The sequence below is a fragment of the Procambarus clarkii genome, chromosome 61 (genome assembly GCF_040958095.1).
Source record: "Procambarus clarkii isolate CNS0578487 chromosome 61, FALCON_Pclarkii_2.0, whole genome shotgun sequence".
Taxonomy (NCBI): Eukaryota; Metazoa; Arthropoda; class Malacostraca; order Decapoda; family Cambaridae; genus Procambarus; species Procambarus clarkii.
Genome location: NC_091210.1, coordinates 12,554,471 through 12,578,605, shown reverse-complemented (window position 1 = coordinate 12,578,605; position 24,135 = coordinate 12,554,471). Strand labels below are relative to the sequence as shown.

The 24,135-nt window shown below is 40.1% G+C and overlaps 1 protein-coding gene and 1 non-coding gene across 6 annotated transcripts; both read right to left on the bottom strand.

Moving 5' to 3' along the window:
• Nucleotides 1-1,230: 1,230 nt before the first annotated feature.
• mTTF (mitochondrial transcription termination factor) lies at nucleotides 1,231-21,737 on the bottom strand. Of its 5 annotated transcripts, none has more exons than XM_045768623.2 (10): nucleotides 21,586-21,733; nucleotides 20,474-20,871; nucleotides 13,494-13,659; nucleotides 11,916-12,051; nucleotides 10,056-10,257; nucleotides 8,534-8,718; nucleotides 7,134-7,230; nucleotides 5,751-5,904; nucleotides 3,426-3,632; nucleotides 1,231-1,821 (listed from the first exon to the last, which is right to left on the bottom strand). In XM_045768623.2, the coding sequence occupies exons 2-10, from the start codon at nucleotides 20,565-20,567 to the stop codon at nucleotides 1,635-1,637; spliced, it is 1,428 nt and encodes a 475-aa protein (XP_045624579.1). In that variant the 5' UTR covers nucleotides 20,568-20,871; nucleotides 21,586-21,733; the 3' UTR covers nucleotides 1,231-1,634. The 5 variants fall into 5 exon arrangements, 4 of the variants coding, with proteins under 4 accessions (XP_045624579.1, XP_069163914.1, XP_045624578.1 ...); XM_069307813.1 differs by having other exon boundaries at nucleotides 21,590-21,727; XM_045768622.2 differs by having other exon boundaries at nucleotides 20,474-21,737.
• TRNAL-UAG (transfer RNA leucine (anticodon UAG)) lies at nucleotides 18,258-18,339 on the bottom strand. Its single transcript has one exon. It is a non-coding gene; the product is annotated as a tRNA-Leu (tRNA).
• Nucleotides 21,738-24,135: the final 2,398 nt, after the last annotated feature.

Below are 24,135 nucleotides of genomic sequence, written 5' to 3'. Positions count from 1 at the left end.
TCCGAATATTATGATGAGAAAGGGTTTTCTGTCTTTGTAATTTGTCATTACAGGTATATGTCATATAAACTTAGTAACTAGTCTTATTAAATGTATTTGTACAGTGTTTAAATCAAATACAAATAAGTACAGGGGAATTTCTATGTTTTCTGTAATTTTCATCCCCATTGTTTGATGTGCAATTTCCCTCAAGCTAACCTGCCTTTGAGGAAGTAGCTCAACCTATAATTATGTGAAGTTTGAAGAAAATCAAGCAATATTTACCTCATCCACAGGTGGCACATGATTGATTTACTTACTCGCAATAGTACGATTGTACATCTTTAAAAAGGTTGGGTTTGATATTTGTAATAAAATTTAAACAAATTTTTCATATATATTCTTTGTATATTGTTATAATCTGGAAAGAGCAAATTTTAAATTACAAATTATATTTAGGGATTAATTTTGAAAAGTGCTGTTTTGAAGCAAAATGATGGTTCTCAGTCAACAACTACACATTTTTACATAATATCCTCTTCCATGTTGCTTTAGATTATTTTACTAGCTAACTATAATATTGTTAATATTGGTTAGAGATTTTATAATCTTGGATTTTTTAAATGTAATTTTTTTTTGTACTTTGTAATCCAAAAAACAGAGAATAAAAAATCAATGCTGAAACTTGGACTGGAGGTTCATCTTATTAGATTAGATAATCTAGATTAAATCTAGATTAGATTTTGTAAATAAAGTTTGATAACAAAAAAATTGAAGTTTTTGAAAAGTTATACCCAGAAGGCTGAATATGTTTATATAATTACCTAAGTGTAGTTCCAGAATAAAATATAGTTTTACTGGTTAGCATTCCCCACCATCCTTATTCCGCCTCTTCTCTTTACCCTAGATCCCGGCCTCAGTGACAGCTGGGACGAACAGTCCTCACTTAATCAAACACTTGTATCGAATACTATTTGTTCAAACCATCCCGAAATTAGTGAGGATGCACGGTGTAAAATTAATAATAAACTATATATAATTAAGAAATGGGGTACACCATTACATATATGTACAACAAATGGTATATCACCTGCTGTATGCCAACATCGCAGGTCAAACACAGTACTTGGAAGATGGTTAGGTATAATGCTGAATAGTGCCTGTTGATGGGGGCAGGAAGCCTTTTCTTGAGCTTATTGAGGTCCCCCAAGGCCACCTGTTTATCTTCACCAGGATGCAATAAAAAAACAATTGTCTAATTCCCAGGTATCTATTTTATTGCTGTGAACAGCAGCATCAGGTGAACGTACATGTGCCCAACTGTTTCTATCTTGCTCAGAGACTGAAACCTAGTCCCTCAGTTGTTAGCAGAGAATACAGATGCCTGTGCTACAGGATCCGTCATTCATACACTCACGTTCTAGCTTTCATTCCGTCCCCACTTTCAATTGTTACACGTCATACATTTCATCGTTTGTTTTAAACAAAAATGAGAGCTATTTTGAAAACAGTTTCACTGCCAGTAGATATCAAATTCACTCTTGCCATGTATGCTCTGTGATAAAATAGCTTAGTTTTTATGCTGTCACCTTCATTTTTAAATTTAAAGGCAATGAAAAATTTTCTAACGCAATCTACTCGAGCTTTGATAAGCTTCATGTATCAATAACATTTCCCTGGCAATATTTATCCTTGTACCTGTACTGTCTAACAATTTTCTTATACGCAACTGAAGACTTGCACAAAAGTAATATTGGGAATGGGAAATAACCAATTTCTTTGAGTTCTGTAATCCTTTTCACTACCCTCTCCTCAGAAATATGCAGCACCTGTATGCACGACCTGGAAAGAAAGATGGAATTTGTAAAATTACTTCCAAATCGTCAAAATGTTACATACATATATTTAAACATTATGAACCTGTCAATATTAAGAAAAGCAACAAACTTTTGTCCCAAATGTCCAACAAAAGTGGCAACTGGTCTGAATCATGCATATTGTTATGAAGATGCTGTCCAGATCATCAACCTTCAAGTTGTCTGGTAGAGTGATAAACAGAGCTTCAAACTGTTCTCTCAGGATTTCACTAATTTATTTGTCATTCTCTGTGTATGAACCTCCTCTTGCAAGTTTAAGTCTAATAATCAATGGACATTTTACATTTGATTTTGCATGTGTGAAAAAGAATTTAAACAAATTTCATATCTCATATACAGTTTCATTTACATTACTTCTGCTCTATTTCTTCAATCACCTTGGGCTGCCAGGCTGACCTTCCATTTTCTCTCCTTGGGCTGCCAGGCTGACCTTCCATTTTCTCTCCTTGGGCTGTCAGGCTGTCCTTCCATTTTCTCTCCTTGGGCTGCCAGGCTGACCTTCCATTTTCTCTCCTTGGGCTGTCAGGCTGACCTTCCATTTTCTCTCCTTGGGCTGCCAGGCTGTACTCCCATATTCTCTCTTTGGGCTGCCAGGCTGTCCTTCCATTTTCTCTCCTTGGGCTGCCAGGCTGTCCTTCCATTTTCTCTCCTTGGGCTGCCAGGCTGTCCTTCCATTTTCTCTCCTTGGGCTGCCAGGCTGTCCTTCCATTTTCTCTCCTTGGGCTGCCAGGCTGTCCTTCCATTTTCTCTCCTTGGGCTGCCAGGCTGTCCTTCCATTTTCTCTCCTTGGGCTGCCAGGCTGTCCTTCCATTTTCTCTTCTCGGTCAGCCTTGTTACAGTCATGCCTTCAGCTGATACGAGACTCGTCCTGGCTTTTCTATCTGTACCTTATTAATTCGTTTTCAAATTCTTCAAATACACTATTGTACCTGTATGGCTACCTCTGTTTCCTTTGGCCAGTATGGATGCACGCCATAAATACTTTTGGGCAATGGAATCACTACATCCTAATTCCCAATTTTTTTTTTATAAAATATAAACCTGAAATTTTGTCTATTTCATAATGTGTCAGACCACACTGAGATTAGGAATAGATCTGAAACATTGTTAAAATATTTCATATTGCATTTCATCCATTGCTGGATGGAAGTCTCTTCTTCAGGCTTCAACAATCACCTATCGTGAACTATTACAATGATGATCAAACGAAGGTAAACATAATTCCCTGTGGTGAAGTGGTAACACCCGCCTGGCATTTTGTGAGAGCTTTGGCCTGGGTTCGTATCCTATGCCAAGGAGGATTTACTGGGCATCAATCCTTAAGCCTCTGTTCACCCTACCGTGAATGGGTATCCGGTTGTTGAACGAATTGGCAATCGTATTCCGGGGAAAATTATGATTAAGGACTTGCCCGAAATGCTGTGTGCGCTAGTGGCGGTACAAGAATGAAAGAACTCTTGTATATACTGTATATATAAATAAATAAAATAAAATAATAACACACCAGAGTCCAATAGCACACAGAGATAATATTACGAGCTAATGGACACAAAATACAATACACCATACCTAACATCCTGTGGTGTAAATCCTGCAGCAAACAGAAGATCCAGATTCCTCTTCAGTTTGGGAATATGACCGACATTTAGCCCCGATCTACTTCGGTAGAGTTCGGCTGCTACAGAAGGTTCACACTCCAGCCTGCGAGATAAATAGCTCACCACATCTTTATGTTCTCCAAGCAGCTGGGTTTTACACACAAATCGTTCACAGAATCTGAAAGAGTAGAATGATACATTTTTTAAGACAGTGGTCACTCATTACCCTTCCCACTGCATAAATCATATACACATATATTTATACTGTATACAGTATATGATTTTGGCCTACCTGACTGCACTGTGCAAATCATATTTTGGGTTACTACAGCTACTCTGGGTTATTACAACTACAACTACTCTGGGTTATTACAACTAAACTACAAGCGGTGGGGACATTTTAGTTGGATTTTCGTGTTTTGTGAAGGTTCATTAACAATGTTAACACTTTCGCGCTCTCCGCAAAGGTCACTCAGCCAACCGAATGTGCGCGCTGCGTTTTTATCGCTTAAGCGTAAAAACAAAAATGTGTATACTCTTTTTACTCTCCTGACCTTAGTTCTCATGCTACGTATTTCATTTTGGCACCAACGTGTTTGCAATAAAATTCTCTAGAAGAACATTAGTAAAATAAGTCACGAAACATATAGGGATACCAGCACCAAATAAATAACTACGTAGATGACTCGCCGTGAGCGCCCATCAGCAACAAAATGTTTTTACTCTTGGGATTATAATCACCTCCACACTTGTTCTACAGCGTTAATTTTGGTATCAATGGACTCGCAATGAAATTCCCAACACGGTGATATGAATATAAGCGTTGAATATTGATGCAGCCCGCCCGCAAGAGTGTGGGAAGTGGTGAAATTGTTACCCGGTATCGGTGACGGGACGACGCACAGCGCTTTGAAAGTTTATACTTATTTCACTCTCATGACATTAATTTTCTATGTACGTCATTCATTTTCATGTCAATGTATTCGCAATAGAATGTTCTATGTGCCCATAGGTAAAAAATATCAACAAAGCGTAAGTTAGAATAGCGACAAATATAAAACAACGCTGGAACATATCAGTGAGCGTCAAACACACACGAAATATTTTTACTTTTGTTATGTTTGTCAAGATTATACTTGTTGCACACAGTTATTTTTGGTTGTATATTGATCGGAATAAAATTCCCTAAACAGACATATGCATATAATACATGATATGGGGGAAGAATTACCAGTATAAACGGCTAAAGTCACCCACCTGCAACCCGTTTGGGACAAAATACCATTTGATCGACGTTATCCACACCTTTCATGAACTTATTGTACCATGCAGCCTAGTGGTGAGAAAGAGAGCCTCATAGCGCGCAGTTTGAAACAAACCCAAAGTAAATCGGATAAAAATTGAATTTTATACAAATATTTTAAAAGTTGACATAACTTTATGTCCACTATGCGTTTACGTTAGACGAAACCGAACGCGCCGGCGCGTCCAGATAGCGCGAAAGTGTTAAAAGAAAAAATTTTTTTTTTCAGAACAAATTTTTTCGTGAGCACTATGGTATTACTGGGCTATTTATTAGTATGTAAAGTACACCATGTGAATCTAACTCAAGTTCCTTCTTGGGCAAATTCGTGCAAAGAAAAGGCATTCGTGCCCCTTCTTTGAGGTCTCTCTATGCTGATCAGGAAGTTTACCTCTTCCATCACATTTACTGTACTGTACTCTGATGTTGCCACATCAGGTTCAGTCCATCATGTCAGTTGACGGTGGTAACGTTTCGATCCTTTATCAGCTTACCAAGGCCTCGTCTTCCACCACTGTGGGTTGGATGAGATTTGTCAAGACAAAGAAAGGGTCTTTGTCTCGGTTCTGGACCCTTCTGTTTTAGGGCCTAAATGCAGTATCCAGTCCCCCATGCATCATCCTTGATACCTGGTTGATACCTGGTTGATGGGGTTCTGGGAGTTCTTCTACAGCCCAAGCCCGGCCCGAGGCCAGGCTTGACTTGTGAGAGTTTGGTCCACCAGGCTGTTGCTTGGAGCGGCCCGCAGGCCCACATATACCTGGTTGATGGGGTTCTGGGAGTTCTTCTACTGCCCACGCCTGGCCCGAGGCCAGGCTTGACTTGTGAGAGTTTGGTCCACCAGGCTGTTGCTTGGAGCGGCCCACAGGCCCACATACCCACCACAGCCCTTGTCCTTATTATTATATTGAGTAAACAAGTCCCAGCTACCAAGTTGCTAGAAAGAACAAGGTGACTCCGCATGGCTTTTAATAACATTACTTGGCTACCAACCTCTCAAAAACATGAGGAGCTGCATGACAAATCCACGGTTTGATTCTCTCACAACCAATCTCTGTAGCCCGCTGCAGCCTCGCCTCTATTTTATTAACGTTGTGGTAGAACACCCACAGGTCAGCCAGTATGTCTTCTGCCTTCATTCCATATGCTGTGGAAAAAAAATGATCATCATATATATGTTATATCCAGCAGTGCCTGGGATAGTGTCTCTTTTCCCGACCATCCCATTCCACCCCTATTCTTTTCCCCTCTTCCCCATGTTTCCTCCCCCTTCTCTTTATCCCTCCTTCCTGGCTTGGTGCCTTCTGTTGATAATTACTTACTTGTCTCTATCCCATTTTTCCATTTTCCCCACTCACTCTCGCCCCCATCTCTCCAACCTCGAACAGTTATATATATACATATATAGGGTACCCTGCTGCACCCAGGTCTCTGTCCCCCCACTTTTTCTACTCTTCACCCCATCTTCCCCTTGACCCCCGCTTGTCCCTATCCCTTGGTCCCCCACTGCGTCCTCCCACTCTCTACCCCCGGGACCCAGTAGTACGTTGAGGGTTACTAGATGGTCTCGGGGGCTTAGCGTCCCCAGGGTCTGGTCCTCGACCAATAGTACAGTCAGCTTTGTTCTCAACTCACAGTCGGGAATTCCTAGTTGGGACAGAAATGGTTGGGGGTGTTTCCCATCACCTAATGCCCTGTTCACCTAACATAAAATAGGTACCAAGGAGTTAATCAGCTTGCTGTGGGGTTGTATCCTAGGGGAGGGTCAGTAGTTCAACTTTAGGGTTTGTTGTTGTTGTTAAAGATTCGCTACCTGGAACAAAAAGTTCCAAGTAACACGGGCTATGGTGAGCAACTTTAGGGGAGGGGGACGTTAATATATAAGCCTAACATGTATATATATATACACTGGCTGCTTTCCCAAAAACACAATGAATTACATGAATTTAAATTTATTAATAAGTTTTCCACTGAAACAACTACATAAGTGATATATGTAATGTATAACTGAGAGTTGGCAAAATAGAAGTCCTTCCAAATCAATATGATCAAGTTGGAAAAAGACTTATCACACTGGCTGTTTTACATCCAATATTCTTGTCTATGTAAACAAATAAACTTTTTACAACTTTTACATGAGTCCTAGTTCATGTTTTGGCATTTAGCTTATAAAAAAAAGTGTTCCATTCCCTAGGTAGGAAACAATAATAATAATAATAATAATAATAATAAATAATAATAATAATAATAATAATAAATAATAATAATAATAAATAATAATAATAATAATAATAATAATGAAGACTGATGATGAATATAATCACTATTGTTGAGTCTTATCATCACTCATGTATAGAAAACGATGCAACTCCATACCAAAGAGAATATCAATTATTACGTCCAAACGCTTCACGTCCATATTAAGAATATGTTTAGGCTTGACAATCCTCTCTGTGAGCTGCTCAACCGGCACCTGAAAGTTATGGGTTTTAAATAGGTTTCATAATATTCACACTTCAGTATACGAAACATTCAGATAACATTATATACCTTAATTTAGATTATAAAGCATAAGTTTCATGCAAACATCAATCACATCTTTGTCCAGCACTGTACATTCTTCAGCCATTTTCTTATGCCTTACTCCCTTTAGGAATGTTCCTTTCTTTAGGCAAAAACTTTCCCCATGTTATTTAAATCACGTTAAAAGATTTAAGTGGCTTTCAAGAAGGGTCTCGATAATACAGTTGAATTCGTTCTCAACTCACAATCAGGAATCCCAAATTTGAATCCCCAGCAAGACCGGGAGCTGGTGGCTGAGCGGACAGAACACTGGACGTGTGATCCGGTGGTCCCGGGTTCGATCACAGGCGCCGGCGAGAAACAATGGGCACAGTTTCTTTCACCTTGATGCCCCTGTTACCTAGCAGTAAATAGGTACCTGGGAGTTAGTCAGCTATCACGGGTTGCTTCCTGGGGGTGGAGGCCTGGTTGAGGACCGGGCCGCGGGGACACTAAAGTCCCGAAATCATCTCAAGATAACCTCAAGAAGACAGAAATGGTTGGGCACATTTCCTTTCACTTTAAGCCTCTGTTCACCTAACAGTAATATGGAACCAGATGGTGGCTGATTATTTAAATGCTTATCAAACCAGCATGTAAAATACACTTATTATCTAGAAAAGACATTTATTAATTCCTGTTGTTGGGAACAACAGCCTGAACTAACATACAGGGTTATCGAGGTCGTCTAAAACCAACTACTGACTTTACCCTGGATACAACCTACAACAGTTGCCTAACTTTCAGGTATCTGTTTACTGCAAAGTCAACAGAAACAACAGTTGACAGAAAACATGCCCAATTATTTCTGTCCTGCCTGGGAATTGATTGAACCCAGATCTTGAGGTTATCTTGAGATGATTTCGGGGCTTAAGTGTCCCCGTGGCCCGGTCCTCGACCAGGCCTCCACCCCCAGGAAGCAGCACGTGACAGCTGACTTACACCCAGGTACCTATTTTATTACTAGGTAACAGGGACATAGGGTGAAAGAAACTCTGCCCATTGTTTCTCGCCGGCGCCTGGGATCGAACCCAGGACCACAGGATCACAAGTCCAGTGTGCTGTCCGCTCGGCCGACTGGCTCCCCTTCCCTCGATTGTGAAACCTAACAGCGTGATCATAATTACTAGGCGGGTTACATATACCTGTATATAAAAAGAAATTTTTCCCCCTATTAAAGTTAAATTTTCACATCTAATAATATTTCAACTTACATTTAATCTGTCAGCCATATAATATATTCGGTTTGGGTGATGGGAAAATTTTGCTGCTTCCATCATGAAAGTGTCCTGGAGACTGACTATCACACTAGGTGTGAAGTGACAAAATCCCAAGCCTTCCGAGTAGTTGCGGAATAAATATGGCTCGGTAATCTTGTGAAATTTTTCTTGAAGACTATCTGTTGAATAAAAGAATGTTAATATTGTTACTATGTAAACCAGTGGTGTTATTGTTTTGTAAATACAATAGTAAGAAAATATTATAGTGATTTTTAATTCTGTGTTATAGAATATATCAACTAACAATACACAAAAATTTATGTAATAATATGTAAATTGTTTAAAAATAGTACATATAAACACTCTTAAACACATACACATAAGCAGTAACAAAACCAGCCTCTGAGCACGACTTTGTGAATGTGAACGCATCAGACGAATGCAGGTCTGGGTTGCTTCCCTTGGGCGGTTCGGGTGGCTGTTCCCGAAAAGGAATCCTCCTTTTGAGAGGTCCATTCTTTGGGCAGTGTAAAGCTCTTTGACTCCTCTGTGAGGTTCTGGGGGTTGGGTCATAAGCAGCGAGCTTAGTCTATAGCACACAGCCTATGGCCCAACTGCAAAGAGGATTACACGTATCCTCCATCAATGTTTTAGTTTGATCCTTGGCTGCCACTCCCTGTGTACTGTATATTTCTGGGTTCCATTAGGGTTCTTTACTTGTGTAAAGGAGGAAATGTATATGTTTATCTCTCAGAATGTTCGATAATACGTTTATTGCTTGTGATGTGTGTCTATGTATGTATTAACACGATGTACTGAACGGGGTGAGAATAGCTTGAGCTACCTCATCCCTTTGTGTGTATTTTACCTCAATAAACTTATTTCAATTTCAATTAGGGTTCTTTGCTTCATCTCTTTTTTTTTTTTTTTGCATAGGTTTCCAACAACCTGTCTTTCTCCATCTGTGGCACGAGCAAATTTGCTTCAGTTCTTCCTTCAGGATCAGGCCCTCGTTTCTTTGATGAATCCATCCTCTTCTGTTCTGCTTCATCTTCTTGGTTGAGATATACAGCTCCTTCCTCTTCCTGACTTGCGGACAACCTCTTGTTTACCTTCGGGGCATGGCACAGCTTGAGTGACATGAGGCAGGGTAATTTTTCAGTTGTTCTTGGGCGACTCTTCCTTTGAGCCACTTCGGGCGTGCCTGTTTGCTGCAGCCTTGCGCCGAGAAGATGGGTTTGTGGCAGTTCCATATAAGTTTGCCTGTGCAATCTGGAGCCCTGATCGCAGAGGATCACAGGCCTCGGCTGCAGCTGGCCTCAGTGTTGCAAGTCTAGGCTGTCGTGAAGCTGTTCTCTAGTCAGTTACAGGGCAATTTGGATTCAACTAATGAACATACTGTAATTACCTTTACGAATCTCATATATAGCCTTTCCATATTTATAAAAATACAATATTTTAACATGAATCAAGATGCTATTGAAATTTACTAGCTACTATATTATTAACAACACACCTGAAGAATGTAGCATTATCCAAGGTATTCGTTGTATTTGTCGAGATGCAATATTTTGGTCTTTAAGAAAGTAGAGAGTTTTCAATATAGCTCCATCAGACACCAAGAGAAAATTTCTGGGGCGAACCATACGAAGTGCTTCATTACGATTTATTTGAAACAGACGTTTCAATCCACATATCACAGGTTCACCAACATTGACCTGCAAAGAATATTATACAATCTGAGATGCACGAGATGTTTTTGGCATGAAGAATGAGTGAATGATGGTATACCCGTGAAAAGAGTGCATTCAAGTGAATTTGAAAGCAGAAGAGAATGTCTGGAAAAGTTATAGCGGACATAGTGAGGGGTGTGAGAATGCAGGGAGTAAGTGAATGCAGGGAGTAAGCGGACATAGTGAGTGAGGGTGTGAGAATGCAGGGAGCGAGTAAATGTTATAGCGGACATAGTGAGTGAGGGTGTGAGAATGCAGGGAGTAAGTGAATGTTATAGCGGACATAGTGAGTGAGGGTGTGAGAATGCAGGGAGTAAGTAAATGTTATAGCGGACATAGTGAGTGAGGGTGTGAGAATGCAGGGAGTAAGTGAATGTTATAGCGGACATAGTGAGTGAGGGTGTGAGAATGCAGGGAGTAAGTGAATGTTATAGCGGACATAGTGAGTGAGGGTGTGAGAATGCAGGGAGTAAGTGAATGTTATAGCGGACATAGTGAGTGAGGGTGTGAGAATGCAGGGAGTAAGTGAATGTTATAGCGGACATAGTGAGTGAGGGTGTGAGAATGCAGGGAGTAAGTGAATGTTATAGCGGACATAGTGAGTGAGGGTGTGAGAATGCAGGGAGTAAGTGAATGTTATAGCGGACATAGTGAGTGAGGGTGTGAGAATGCAGGGAGTAAGTGAATGTTATAGCGGACATAGTGAGTGAGGGTGTGAGAATGCAGGGAGTAAGTGAATGTTATAGCGGACATAGTGAGTGAGGGTGTGAGAATGCAGGGAGTAAGTGAATGTTATAGCGGACATAGTGAGTGAGGGTGTGAGAATGCAGGGAGTAAGTGAATGTTATAGCGGACATAGTGAGTGAGGGTGTGAGAATGCAGGGAGTAAGTGAATGTTATAGCGGACATAGTGAGTGAGGGTGTGAGAATGCAGGGAGTAAGTGAATGTTATAGCGGACATAGTGAGTGAGGGTGTGAGAATGCAGGGAGTAAGTGAATGTTATAGCGGACATAGTGAGTGAGGGTGTGAGAATGCAGGGAGTAAGTGTGGACAACACCCAAGATATAAGGAATAAGGATGGGTGGAAGTGGTGTGTATGATAGTAAAAGTATTTACGTGTAATTTATGTGACAATTCACAATGATCAGTGTACACCTGGTCTTATGAACCAGCAGCGTCCTGCTGTGGATGATTGCTGGAGTGTAGTGGTGCTTGCTTGTAAGTGATGCTATATACTGTATTGTGAATGATGTAATGAATGGCCAGGTGATACATTTAACGTTTTATTATTCAATATATATACTGTATATACAGTACTGTATATATATAATCTTCAGTTACTAGTTATATTACTATTTTCCTCCAGGCAGATGCTTCCCCCACCTCATGAAAGTGGTAAATGTACTTACCACTTTCTAAATCTAAATTACCACTTACCACTAAATGATACTACTGGTATATATATTTGTATGTACAGTTATCATTACCTTCTTATAAACTTATCAACCACAAAATGAAATTTCCAAGAACCCCAAAATTTATTCTTTCCTTAATTATAAGCTATGGAAGAACAGACTATTATACACCTAAACTTTGTTCAAACTAATAAAAAATATTACAATATCTAACAAATAATTTTTACTTTTTCCCCAATGTCTTTCACTTGAATCTTTCTGTCTTGATGATAAGGGTTGTCAAAAAATTCTCCCTCTTCTAGGCAAGAATCTTCACTCTCCACATGTCCCAATTCATCATCTATATGCTTATCCTCATCATCACTGAAATAAGGGAGAAAATAGTTATTGCCATTCTTAGTACAATATATAGACAACTGGATCTCAATACACAACTTTTCAAGCAACAAACAGACAAGGAAATCACAATAAGATGATATATCTACGAGAATATTTTTCTAATCTAAATTATAAAGATTTCTAAATCTGCGATAGAAAAGCAAAGCTATCACAGCGCTTTGCAATACCTGCTCCATGGAGCATTTCTCCTGACTGGCCATCCCTGGTTAGATTTGACTTCATGCAGTCTTTCCTTCTCTCTGGCGAGTCCTTGTTTTACCTTTCCCCATGGGTAGTTAGCTTTAGCGAGCCATGAGGGTCTCCCCAGAAAACCAGTGTTGAATGTAATGAAATGCCTCTTTCTGGCTGAGCCCCAGTGGCTCCCTGATTCCCTCCCTCCTTTTCAGGTTCACCAGTGTATGTCTTTTCATATCTCTTAGCGGCTTGGAGGACTGAAAGGGACCTGAAAACTTCCCCCCCAACTGACATCCTTTTTGGATACTTTCCCTGTGGGGTAACAGAGTATCACCTGCTCTCTGCACCTCTGTGAGAGAGGAGCCAGATTCTGGCTTCATCTCAGCAAGATAGATTCAGGGAGCCACAAGAGGCTGCCCCAGAAACAGAGCTTTGAAAATGCAATCAATGACCAAAGTGACGACAGAAAACTGAGAGGACAGAAAAAACAAAACACTATCCAAAGACCAAGAAGGTTCAAGAATGAGAGCATGCCGGAGGTGAAAACAAATGCCTGTGACAACTTTTTAAACGGCGCTGGTGAAATGTTGACAGTGAACCCCAATGACAGCAGCTCCATCAAACAATGCAGTCAGGAAAAACGTTCCTGGTTGTTCCTCGATCCCAAGATGGGGGTCAGTCAGCCAAAACAGAGACCCAACAACAACAACACATACAACAAGTGGAATGATAAGAGGCATTAAGAATGGCCATTGGCATGAATCAAAACTGAAGTACATGTACATCCTTCAGACTTGCACCAAGAGACCCACAGGGGTTTTCCAGCTGCAGACGATGAAAACTGAGCCAGAACACAGGCGTAGGGGCCATTCATCAGCAGACATCGAATCCAACTTCAGTTGCAAATACAGCTGGGAAGGGCATAATTGCCACACTGCATAACGAACAGACGATCCCCATTCACCCCCAACAAGACCATACCTGCTTCCACCCCATAGCTACACAGAAGAGTCCAAGACCTTTACATTGCTCAGGAAAGGCAAGCACCACAAGAGGCTGGTCAATCTGGAACAGAAACCTGGTTTCTTGACCTTTCTGAAGTTCCACCCTAAGCTGACTTATCATAAATCTCTTATAAACTGTGTTAGTTTTTTTGCCTTGCCCTAAATTCTACAAATATGAAAGGCTTATGCAACCAAGGCAATTTAACATTTAACAACCAAGTACAGTACCTATTTTTAGACGACTTCTTTTCAGGCAGCGACACGTTGTGTGATGCAGCACAAGATGAGACACACAACACACTATTAGCCTTCAACATGCAGCTCGTGTTGAATAGCTGGGCAGCCATTCTGCTCCGCCACTCATGTGTGTAGCGTCCATTTAGTCTTGGTAATACTGCAACATTTATTCATTATTAATTAATTACTAATTATAACTTGTGATATAGCATGAATATGTTGGAAATGAAAAAGACAAATTAATAATGAAAATTAATACTGTACAATTCAGTGAAGCAGTTCATGACATAAACAGTGAAAGTGATGAATTAGACAAATAATGAAGGGAAAAAAGTGAGCCAATAATTAAAAAAAAATTGTAAAATAAACTCATAAATAATTGTAAGATACTGTAATTAGACATACAAAACATTAAATTTAAAGTTATAAATTTGTAAACAATTATATACAGTATACAGTATAGGCCTATTTTTTTTATAATGAAATTTAATGGATGAAACAGCAAATGTGTAAAATGCATGTACTTTACAAGAGAGGATTGCACACACTAACCCTGGTTGATTCATACAGACTTCTCATGTGGATTTTAAAGCCTGACCTACCCAAAAATATACATTTAAAATGTATAAAGCAGACTGTATAGTGTGGGTGTACAAAATGGTTACAAAATATGATATACAGTGGTACCATGGTTTTTTAATTTAATCCGTTCCCAGAGACGGCTCATAAACCGTAAATTCGCAAATAGAAACGAAACAAATTTTCCCATAAGAAATAATGTAAATTGAATTAATCCGTTCCCCACTCCCAAAAATAATAACTTCAAAATACATTTCATACATAATACTACAAATAATTTGTACTACAGTATGTATAAGTTATATCTTACCTTTATTGATGCCTCTTGTTGGCATATGGAAGACGGTGAGGAGCGGGGAAAGAGGAGAGATGTTAGTGTTTGGTAGGGGAGTCCCCTTCCATTATAACATCAGGCTGTGATGACTTCTCTGGGGTACTCTCTCTCCTACGTTTTGCAGGCATACCACTAGGACCTGGTTGTGGGTCTCTGCTTGCTTGTCTTGATAAGAACCTGTCTATAGACACTTGTTTTTCCCTACGTTTTAATATTTGTCTGTAGCGAGACATCACATTGTCATCAAAATGGTTAATGCAACGGGCTGCTACAGCTTTATCTGGGTGACACTTTAAAACAAAACTTTGCATTTCTTTCCATACTTCACACCACTTCTTAATTGTTGAGGAAGGGATAATCGGTGATGTCTTCTCCTCCTCCTCCCTTGAAAAAATTTCCTCATCTATTTCTCGTTGATTCTCCTTGTGAAGGGCTAGGAGTTCTTCGGGGGTCAGTTCTTCACTGTGTTCCTCCACCAACTGCTCCACATCCGCACCATCCAACTGAAAGCCCAATTGCCTGCCCAGAGAAACAATTTCCTCAACAAGAAGCACTTCAGGTTCAGGCTCAAACCCGTCAAACTCTCGTTCTGGAACACATTCAGGCCACAATTTTCTCCAGCCAGAGTTCAGGGTTCTTAGAGTCACTTCTTGCCAGGCTTTGTCTATGAGTTTTAAAGCAGTAAAAATATTAAAATGGTTTTTCCAGAACTCTTTAAAGGTGAGGTTTGTGGCATTGGTCACTTCGACACATCTTCGGAAAAGTGCCCTTTCATAAAGTTTCCTAAAATTGAAAATAATTTTCTGGTCTATAGGCTGAAGTAGAGGAGTGGTGTTGGGAGGAAGGAACTTTATTGTAACAAAATTAAATTTCGTCAACAAATAATCCTCCAAGCCTGGAGGATGAGCAGGAACATTGTCAAGGAGAAGCAGGGCCTTGAGTGGCAAACGTTTCTCCTGCAGATACTTTTTGATGGAAGGGCCAACCACTTCATTCACCCACTCGGCACAAAATAGGCTAGTCACCCTTGTCTTAATATTAGCCCTCCACATCACATACAATTGGCTTTGCTGTACTCTATATTTTTTGAAAGCCCTTGGATTTTGGGAATGATACACAACCAAGGGTTTAATTTTCAAATCTCCACTCGCATTACTACACAGCACAAGAGTACACCTATCTTTCATAGGCTTGTGTCCGGGCAATGATGACTCCTCCTGGGTAATGTGTGTCCTCTTAGGTAATCTTTTCCAGAATAGCCCTGTCTCGCCACAATTAAACACTTGTTGTGGTAGGTATCCCTCACTCTCTACAAACTCTTTAAATACGTCAACAAAGCTTTCAGCAGTTGGTTTATCTGAGCTGGCAGCCTCCTTATTCTTCACAACACTATGAATACCACTTCTCTTTCGAAATTTCTCAAACCATCCCCTGCTTGCCTTAAACTCCTTCACATCTGCATCACTCATATCAGTTTTTCTTACAAGATCTTCGTGTAATAGTCTTGCTTTCTCACAAATCATGCCCTCTGAAATGCTATCACCCGCTAACTGTTTGTTGTTTATCCAAATTAATAATAACTTTTCAACTTCCTCAAGTGTTTGGGTTCTCTGTTTCGTGATTGTTGTTACTCCTTTTGCTACTTTAGCACTCATAATGGTCTTTTTCTTAGCTAATATGGTGCATATTGTCGACGTAGACTTCTTGTACTGCCTTGCTAGTTCAACAACACGAGTACCACGTTCATGCTTATGAATGATCTCTTGTTTTTCCGCTATAGTCATCCTCACATGTGCTTTCTTTGGCTCAACCATACTACTGACTTTCCTGGGACGCATGGTGTGGTATATAATAATTATTTTTATGTTTAGAAACCAAAAAAAGCCGAAAAAAACACTGAAATGCTTCACAAAGAATTGAAGCGCGATCGTCACCAGGCAGAAGACACTCGTAAACTGAAGCGTGGTCGACCCAGGGTTGCCAGATCCAAATTGCTAAAAATAGCAAGCTGACGGTCAAAAAGTAGCGAATTTGCAAGTAGAGTAGCCCAATTTTTTGTTTAGTCAAATCGAATCAAATCAAATGTTTATTCAGGTAAAAGTACATACATACAAGATGAGTTACAAACATAATGTTAGATTTCTAGATAGCAACAGTACATACAGACAGACGACATTCAAATTTAGTAAGTTTATCTTCCTTCTTTGATAGAACAGACTTGATGCTCATCTGCTGATGACTTACCTCCGATATATTTTGTCTGTGTTTTAATGTTTCACTGTGTTTCTTTAAACCACTTCTATGAGCTCTTATCTCAGTTCTACAAACTTTACAATATGCCTTATTTCCATCTTCTTTCACTTCAGCCAACCACTTTCCAAACACGAGCCAGGACATCTGAAACGCTTTCTGGTGTTTAGACCACTTCCCCATTTTACACTTCTTTATCTCAACACTTAAGCAAATTCTAAAAGTAACAGCGGTAACTTCTTTTCTATATGCGGTAACTTGTGTCGAACTAAAAGCACAGATGAAGCTGCCAAGTTCACTGTATTCTAATCCGCTCTTAACGACAGTCATTTAATACTTGGAAACACCAAAAGAGAAACCTAATATTTACAGTAGGCAACAGTGGGAGGTCATTTAACATAGACAGTACCCGGGATGAAGTATTAATGACAATTAAGGTTGGGAAATCTATAACCCCTGGGGAGGATTATCTTGCCTTGCGGTTACTTTTTCTTTGGGAAGTTCCTAGGATCAACGTCCCCAGGGGGTCGGTCTCTGACCTCTGGCCTCCTGCGGTAAGTGGTCTATTCAATCAAGCGGCTGATTGAATAGGACGCGGCTGTGATTTTTTTTTTTTTTTTTTTGAGATATATACAAGAGTTGTTACATTCTTGTACAGCCACTAGTACGCGTAGCGTTTCGGGCAAGTCCTTAATCCTATGGTCCCTGGAATACGATCCCCGCCGCGAAGAATTGTTTTTTCATCCAAGTACACATTTTACTGTTGCGTTAAACAGAGGCTACAGTTAAGGAATTGCGCCCAGCAAATCCTCCCCGGCCAGGATACGAACCCATGACATAGCGCTCGCGGAACGCCAGGCGAGTGTCTTACCACTACACCACGGAGACTTAAAATTTGTACACATGACATTATAAAAAGCATAAAAATCATCATTGAGTTTCTTAACATTAATAGCCCAACTTGTTTTTAAAGTAGCCCAGAAAGTCGCAAGTAGCGAAATTAAAAATTTGGGAGCGCGGGGCTCTGAAAAGTAGCCCAATTCGCTACTTGTAGCCCAATCTGGCATCCCTGCCACCAGGAACCATGCGCTCGGTCCGCCTCTATGTTTACAAACAAACCAGCCCGTACCCCAAACAAAGACCCAAAAGTGATTCCATGCACCCGCTAAACCCCTTTTTATGATTAAAAAAAAACGGTTTACACACAACCAACCCATCCTCGACTCAAGTCCATTACATTTAGGGGTCGACCCCACAGACGCATTCATAAATTTGTACATGCTGTTAGTTCAAAACGGGGATTTTCTCAAATGTAAATTAATATTATAATATCTTGAGGTTATCTTGAGTTGATTTCGGGGCTTTTTTAGTGTCCCCGCGGCCCGGTCCTTGACCAGGCCTCCACCCCCAGGAAGCAGCCCGTGGCAGCTGACTAACTCCCAGGTACCTATTTACTGCTAGGTAACAGGGGCATAGGGTGAATGAAACTCTGCCCATCGTTTCTCGCTGGCGCCCGGGATCGAACCCGGGACCACAGGATCACAAGTCCAGTGTGCTGTCCGCTCGGCCGACCAGCTCCAAATAAATATTCTTGGCAGCGGTGGGATTCGAACCCACGCCTCCGAAGAGACTGGAGCCTAAATCCAGCGCCTTAGACCACTCGGCCACGCTACCCTATTAGCATCTCATCATAATATATTAGCATCTTGTGCACATACAGGCATAGGTTAGGTTAAGTGTTTAGGTTCTGTTGGCGATCATTTGTAGTAGGTGGGTGAAGCATTTACAGCGTGTGCATGGGGTCCGTCTAATTACCACAAGCTACACAAGCTTCACAAAGTTTCCTGGCAATACGTTAGTAATGAATAAATATGATATGTTAGGTTAGCTTGACCTAACCCAACCTAACCTAACCTAACCTAACCTAACCGAACCTAACCGAACCTAACCAAACCTAACCAAACCAAACCAAACCAAATCAAACCAAATCAAACCAAACCAAACCAAACCAAACCAAACCAAACCAAACCAAACCAAACCAAACCAAACCAAACCAAACCAAACCAAACCAAACCAAACCAAACCTAACCTAACCTAACCTTACCAAACCGACGCTTGGATCGTCAACTTGATTTGGCGTCACCAGCTCTTTATTTTCGTCTAATTTCTTTATAAAAAGATACTTTTTCAGATTAAAATTGTTTTTTCGTGTTGTACATTCAGCACCAACATTATAATAAGTAAATATATCATATTTATTCATTACTAACGTATTGCCAGGAAGCTTAGTGAAGCTTGTATAGCTTGTGGTAATTAGACGGATCGGGTGCATGGAATATCTTTTGGCTCTTTGTTTGGAGGACGGGCTGCATTTATACCATTGTGGTTCCAACCCATCCTCGACTCAAATCCATTACATCCAGCAGTTGACCCCACGGACACATTCATTAATTTTCACATGCTGTTCATTCAAAATGGGAATTTTCTCAAATATAAATTAGTATTATAATATATTAGCATATTGTGCATATATAAGAATAGGTTAGGTTAGGTTAGGTGTTTAGGTTCTGTTGGTGATTATTTGTATTTGCAGTATGTGGGTGAAGCATTTACAGCATTGTGGTTCAAACAAAATTCGTCAGTGAAGCACTTGTTCTGGAAGTGTTCGAACGAAGTCAGTTGGGAGTTGTGTAAACCGTTTTTCATTCATAAACAGGGGGTTTAACGGATGCAAGGAATCACTTTTGAGTCTTTGTTTGGAGGACGGGCTGCCAGATCAAGTGCTTTACTGACAAATTTTGTTCGAATCACAACGCTGTAAATGCTTCACCTTCATACTACAAATACAAATAATCGCAAACAGAACCTAAACACCTAACCCAATTTAACCTATGCCTATATATGCACAATATGCTAATATATTATAATATTAATTTATATTTGAGAAAATTCCTGTTTTGAATGAACAGCATGTAAAAATTTATGAATGCGTCTGTGGGGTCGACCTCTGGATGTAATGGGCTTGAGTTGAGGACGGGTTGCATCACATCCTCCAAACAAAGACCCAAAGTCTATTCCATGCACCCGCCAAACCCACTGTTCATGAATGAAAAACGGTTTACACATGACTCACAACTGATGACATTCGAACAGTTCCGGAACAAGTGCTTCACTGACGAGTTTCGTTCGAACCACAAATGCTATAAATGCTTCACCCACGTACTGTACTACAAATACAAATAATCGCCAACAGAACCTAAACACCTAACCTAACCTAACCTATGTCTATATATGCATAATATGCTAATTTATTATAATATTAATTTATATTTGAGAAAATTTGTGTTTTGATTGAACAGCATGTTAAAATTTATGAATGCACCTGTGGGGTCGACCGCTGGATGTAATGGGCTTGAGTCAAAGACGGGTTGGTAAATGCTTCACCCACTACTATAAATACAAATGATTGCCAACAAACCTTAACGCCTAACCTTACCTATACCTATATATGCACAATATACTAATACTATATATTATAATATTAATTTACATTTGATAAAATTCCTGTTTTAAATGAACAGCATGTAAAAATTTATGACTGCGTCTGTGGGGTCGACCGTCCACAACTCAAATCCAGTGGAACCTTGGTAATCGAGATTCCACTGTACAGGTACTTTATTAGCATGGAAATTTAAGATATTAACAATGAAACTTTATTGACAAATACTGTAAAAAAAAATGATCTATGAAATTACTGCACTGTGCAGCATAACACCCTGACTTAAATGCAGCATAAAGTAAAACTTACAGTGGGCATGAAAGCATCTGGAAGATTGGTATCTCAACATGGCAAATATCACACTCACACCACGCGACGTCCTGCAAATGCTCCGGATTATCATTGTTATTAGCAAGACAATGTTGACCAACGTCACCAAATATCCAATGAAAGATGGATATAAACTTTCTTTGTTACAATTTACAAAGTGCAGCAGTTTATCCCTCTTGCAGCTGCCATTACTGGTCACCTACTGTGAAGCACTTATATTTCTTCTTTATTATAGTTTGACACATTTTTCTAGTAACAGGACTGTGTAGTGTGCCTTCTAGAGACACGGCACTTCAGCAGAGTTACTTAGACCTGGGTTTTATCTCTCATGAATTGTTGTTGTTGTTAAATTAGGTTTAATATTTCATGTGTTTTTGCTGTTGTTGTTAAACATAAGCACTTTTACAGTGAATATTAATGTATAGATTCTTTCTACCCTTTTCAGGTATTCTTTGGGCAATTGTCAAAGATGATCTTTGATTTTTGATGATTTTGATTGATTATAAGAGCTGTCACTGGAAAATACTACTAAACCCAATCCAATCTTTCTCTAAACCCAATCTTACAGTCACTGAGTTATAACAATGCCGCAGATGAATACTGACATCAAATAGTGAAAATATGATCTGTTCAGCTAAAAAACTGTTTCTTGCAACAAAATATTTATGACTAGCAGTCAATAGTATATACCTTATGGCAAAGGCCCATCACCTCTAGGCCAAGCCAATGATCTGCTCAAAGATCAAATCAGAACACTGAAAATCTAAAAACTACAATTTAACCACACATGTTCCTCCTTCCAGTAACAGTATTCGAATAAGGATGTCGTTCAAGCAAAAATCTGTAAGCTGTTTCCCGGTGAGTCCCAGGCAGAGCAGGAGCCAGATATTCCACCTAGCTACAAGACAATGCTTTACTTTTTTAGGCACATGGTCTGCTAAACAGATTGAGCCACAGGCGTAGACTGCTTTATGATAGTTAATTTGGGTGACGGTTTATCGTCTCTCAGTGACTGTACAATTGGTATTAGTGAAGTGACGCTCTTTACGATAAGGTCGGGCACGAGTATTGCTTCTTAAGAGTTTTTATACATGCTTCTTTATGATGCGTGCTTCTTCTTGGTGAAAACGTGCTGCTTCTTTGTAATATGTGCTTCTTTTTTTCCGACACGCACAATTCACATAGAACTCAGAGCGGTGACGAATGTTGTTGTGGAGGTGTCAGACCCTCGCTTGTGGTTATGTCTGCGTTTACGTTTTCTTTGGTAAGCCAAGTTTAGTTCATTACTAATAAGAATGACAATAATAATATATTAATAATAATAATAATGCAAATAATAATATTGATGAAATAATAATAGTAATTCATTGTGTCGGAGGACAGTCAGCCAGTTTATACGTGCATTTTTTTTAATAATAAGCTTAAGTATTCACAGCAATGTGCTGCTATCCTATTCTATATGAAAGATTATACAGTGTAGATAAAAAAACTAGCTATAAATTCATCTAATATCTCCCTCTCACAGGATGGTTAGTCATACATGGAGTCGGGAGAAAATACCAGCCTCCATACAAAAAAAACAATAAATCAACTCAGACTAAACAGCAACTTCACGATTTTCACACGAGCTAAGCACTGATTGTCATTCAACCGTGGACCGTAGGGTCCACGGTTCGAATACAAGTTAAACTTATATCAGTTTTGAGCAAACCAGCTGGCCTTATTCAGCCGACCTTCTATAGTGAGAGGACATCTTCTAAACGCTATGCGTACTAGTGGCTTTAGGTATTGTATGTACTATCTCTATCCTTAAATCCATCATTATGTATGTAATTCAACGGATGTACCTTTACCTGAATAAAGAATCTGAATCTGAATGAACACTGCGATCCCTTGTGCGGAATGTGTTAGCCGATTGTCCTGGTTGAGCTCCGCTCTGGTACTAAGCTTTAGGTACCATGATCTACCGGATAATGGTACGCTTCAGAGGGGGACCAGACCCTTACCCGGACAGAGATCCTCGACTTGATCTCCACAAGTCGAGGATGTGGAGGATCTCCATAAGTTGGACCCATAAGAGGCTGGTGCATAAATTGAAGAAACAGGCAAGAGTAACTGTTAGGGTGCGCCAGTGGATAAGGAAGCACCTAAGCAATAGGAAGCAGAGAGTTATTGTGACGAGTGAGACTTCAGATTGGTATGACGTCACAAGCGAAGTCCCACAGGGTTTTGTACTCGGACCTATCCTCTTTCTGATATACGTAAATGATCTTCCAGGCCGCTCCAAGCAATAGCCTAGTGGACCAAACTCTCACAAGTCAAGCCTGGCCTCGGGCCGGGCTTGGGGAGTAGAAGAACTCCCAGAACCTCATCAACTAGGTATATGTAGGCCTGCGGGGCGCTCCAAGCAACAGCCTGGTGGACCAAACTCTCACAAGTCAAGCCTGGCCTCGGGCCAGGCTTGGGGAGTAGAAGAATTCCCAGAACCCCATCAACCAGGTATCAAACAGGAGGGTATAGTCTCATTACTCTCAATGTTTGCTAATGATGCCAAAATTATAAGAAGGATTAAGGTAGAGGAGGACAGCATGAGGCTTCCAGAAGACCTGGACAAACTGAAAGAATGGTCCAACAAATGGTGGTTAGAATTTAACCCGAGCAAATGTAACGTAATGAAGACTGATGTAGGGAGCAGGAGGCAAGATACAAGGTATCATTTGGGAGATGAAATTCTTCTAAAATCAGAGAGAGAGAAAGAGAGAGGAAGACCTGGGGCTTGATATCACCCCAGACGTGTCCCCCGAAGCCCACATCAAGAGGATAACATCATCGGCATATGCCAGGTTGGCCAACATAAGAACGTCCTCTAAAAATTTGTCTAAGGAATCATTCAGAACCTTGTATACCACATATGTCAGACCAATCCTGAAGTACGCAACTTCAGCACAGAATCCATATCTCGTCAAGCATAAAACTATATTGGAGAAGGTTCAGAGGTTTGCCACCAGACTAGTGCCCGAACTGAGGGGCATGAACCACGAAGACTAGAGGAATTAAATCTCACGTCGCTAGAAGATAGAAGAGTTAGGGGGAGGTGGAAATTGAGTGTCCAAGTGAGCCATAAGTGAATTGTGTGCTACATTAGAAATTGAGTGCCCACATTAAAAATAATTTTATTAGTGTCAGAGTAGTTAATAAATGGAATGCATTAGGAAGTAATGTGGTGGAGGCAGACTCTGTATACAGTTTCAAGTGCAGATATGATAGAGCCCAACAGACCCAGAAACCTGCACACCTGTTGATTGACGGTTGAAAGGCGGGATCAGAGAGCTGAAGCTCAACCTCCGCAAGCACAACTAGATGAGTACAAGATGTGTGGCTCTTCTTGCATGATAGTATGATGATTGATGGAATTACTAACTAGTGTAGATTTTACTTTGTCTCAAATCTGCCCGGAACGCTATGCGTGTTAGTGGCTTTAAAAGAATGTCAAAACATCAATGTTATGTACTCTCATAAATCCAGTGTATCTTCTTGTATATATATATCAAGAAATACAATATATAAATAAATAAATATTATATTTTTCTGGAGCTGTTAATCAAAGAAAACGGAACGTCGCAAATGGATCAAAAGCGATT

Coding starts and splice junctions, on each gene's coding strand:
- mTTF (XM_045768622.2), bottom strand. CDS start 20,567: ATGATAATCCGGAGCATTTGCAGGACGTCGCGTGGTGTGAGTGTGATA. Junction 8,719..10,055: donor GATAATGCTACATTCTTCAG/GTGTGTTGTTAA, acceptor TTTATTCAACAG/ATAGTCTTCAAGAAAAATTT. Junction 7,231..8,533: donor ATATGGCTGACAGATTAAAT/GTAAGTTGAAAT, acceptor CATAACTTTCAG/GTGCCGGTTGAGCAGCTCAC.